A 258-nucleotide genomic window follows, 5' to 3' on the forward strand; every position below is an offset into this window, starting at 1 on the left:
GCTACTACTGTTACAGCAATTATCATTATTGCTTTGTGTCATTCTTGCTAAAGGCTACTAGTGACAACGAAAAAATAAAATCCACAGATAATAAATAAGTTATGCTTACGTTGGTAGTTAAAGGCGAGGCAGCTAAAGACCGCGCTGCAGTGACCGGCGCAGAGGACGAGGGAACGGTCCAGCGTGGCCAAGATAGTTCCTGATTTGATGAATTTCGTGTCTGCTCCTGGGGGAAGGGGGGGGGGGGGAGTGTGAAAT

General features: G+C 46.9%; 1 protein-coding gene across 1 annotated transcript in view; it reads right to left on the reverse strand.

The window, feature by feature from the left end:
• The window catches only part of LOC119591115, a 14,161-nt gene that overhangs the window by 13,635 nt on the left and 268 nt on the right, over positions 1–258 (reverse strand). The window contains exon 2 of the mRNA XM_037939830.1: positions 110–226. Within this exon, the coding sequence (XP_037795758.1) occupies positions 110–226 (117 nt within the window). The remainder of the gene's footprint in view (positions 1–109; positions 227–258) is intronic.

The sequence above is a fragment of the Penaeus monodon genome, chromosome 28 (genome assembly GCF_015228065.2).
Source record: "Penaeus monodon isolate SGIC_2016 chromosome 28, NSTDA_Pmon_1, whole genome shotgun sequence".
Classification (NCBI taxonomy): domain Eukaryota; kingdom Metazoa; phylum Arthropoda; class Malacostraca; order Decapoda; family Penaeidae; genus Penaeus; species Penaeus monodon.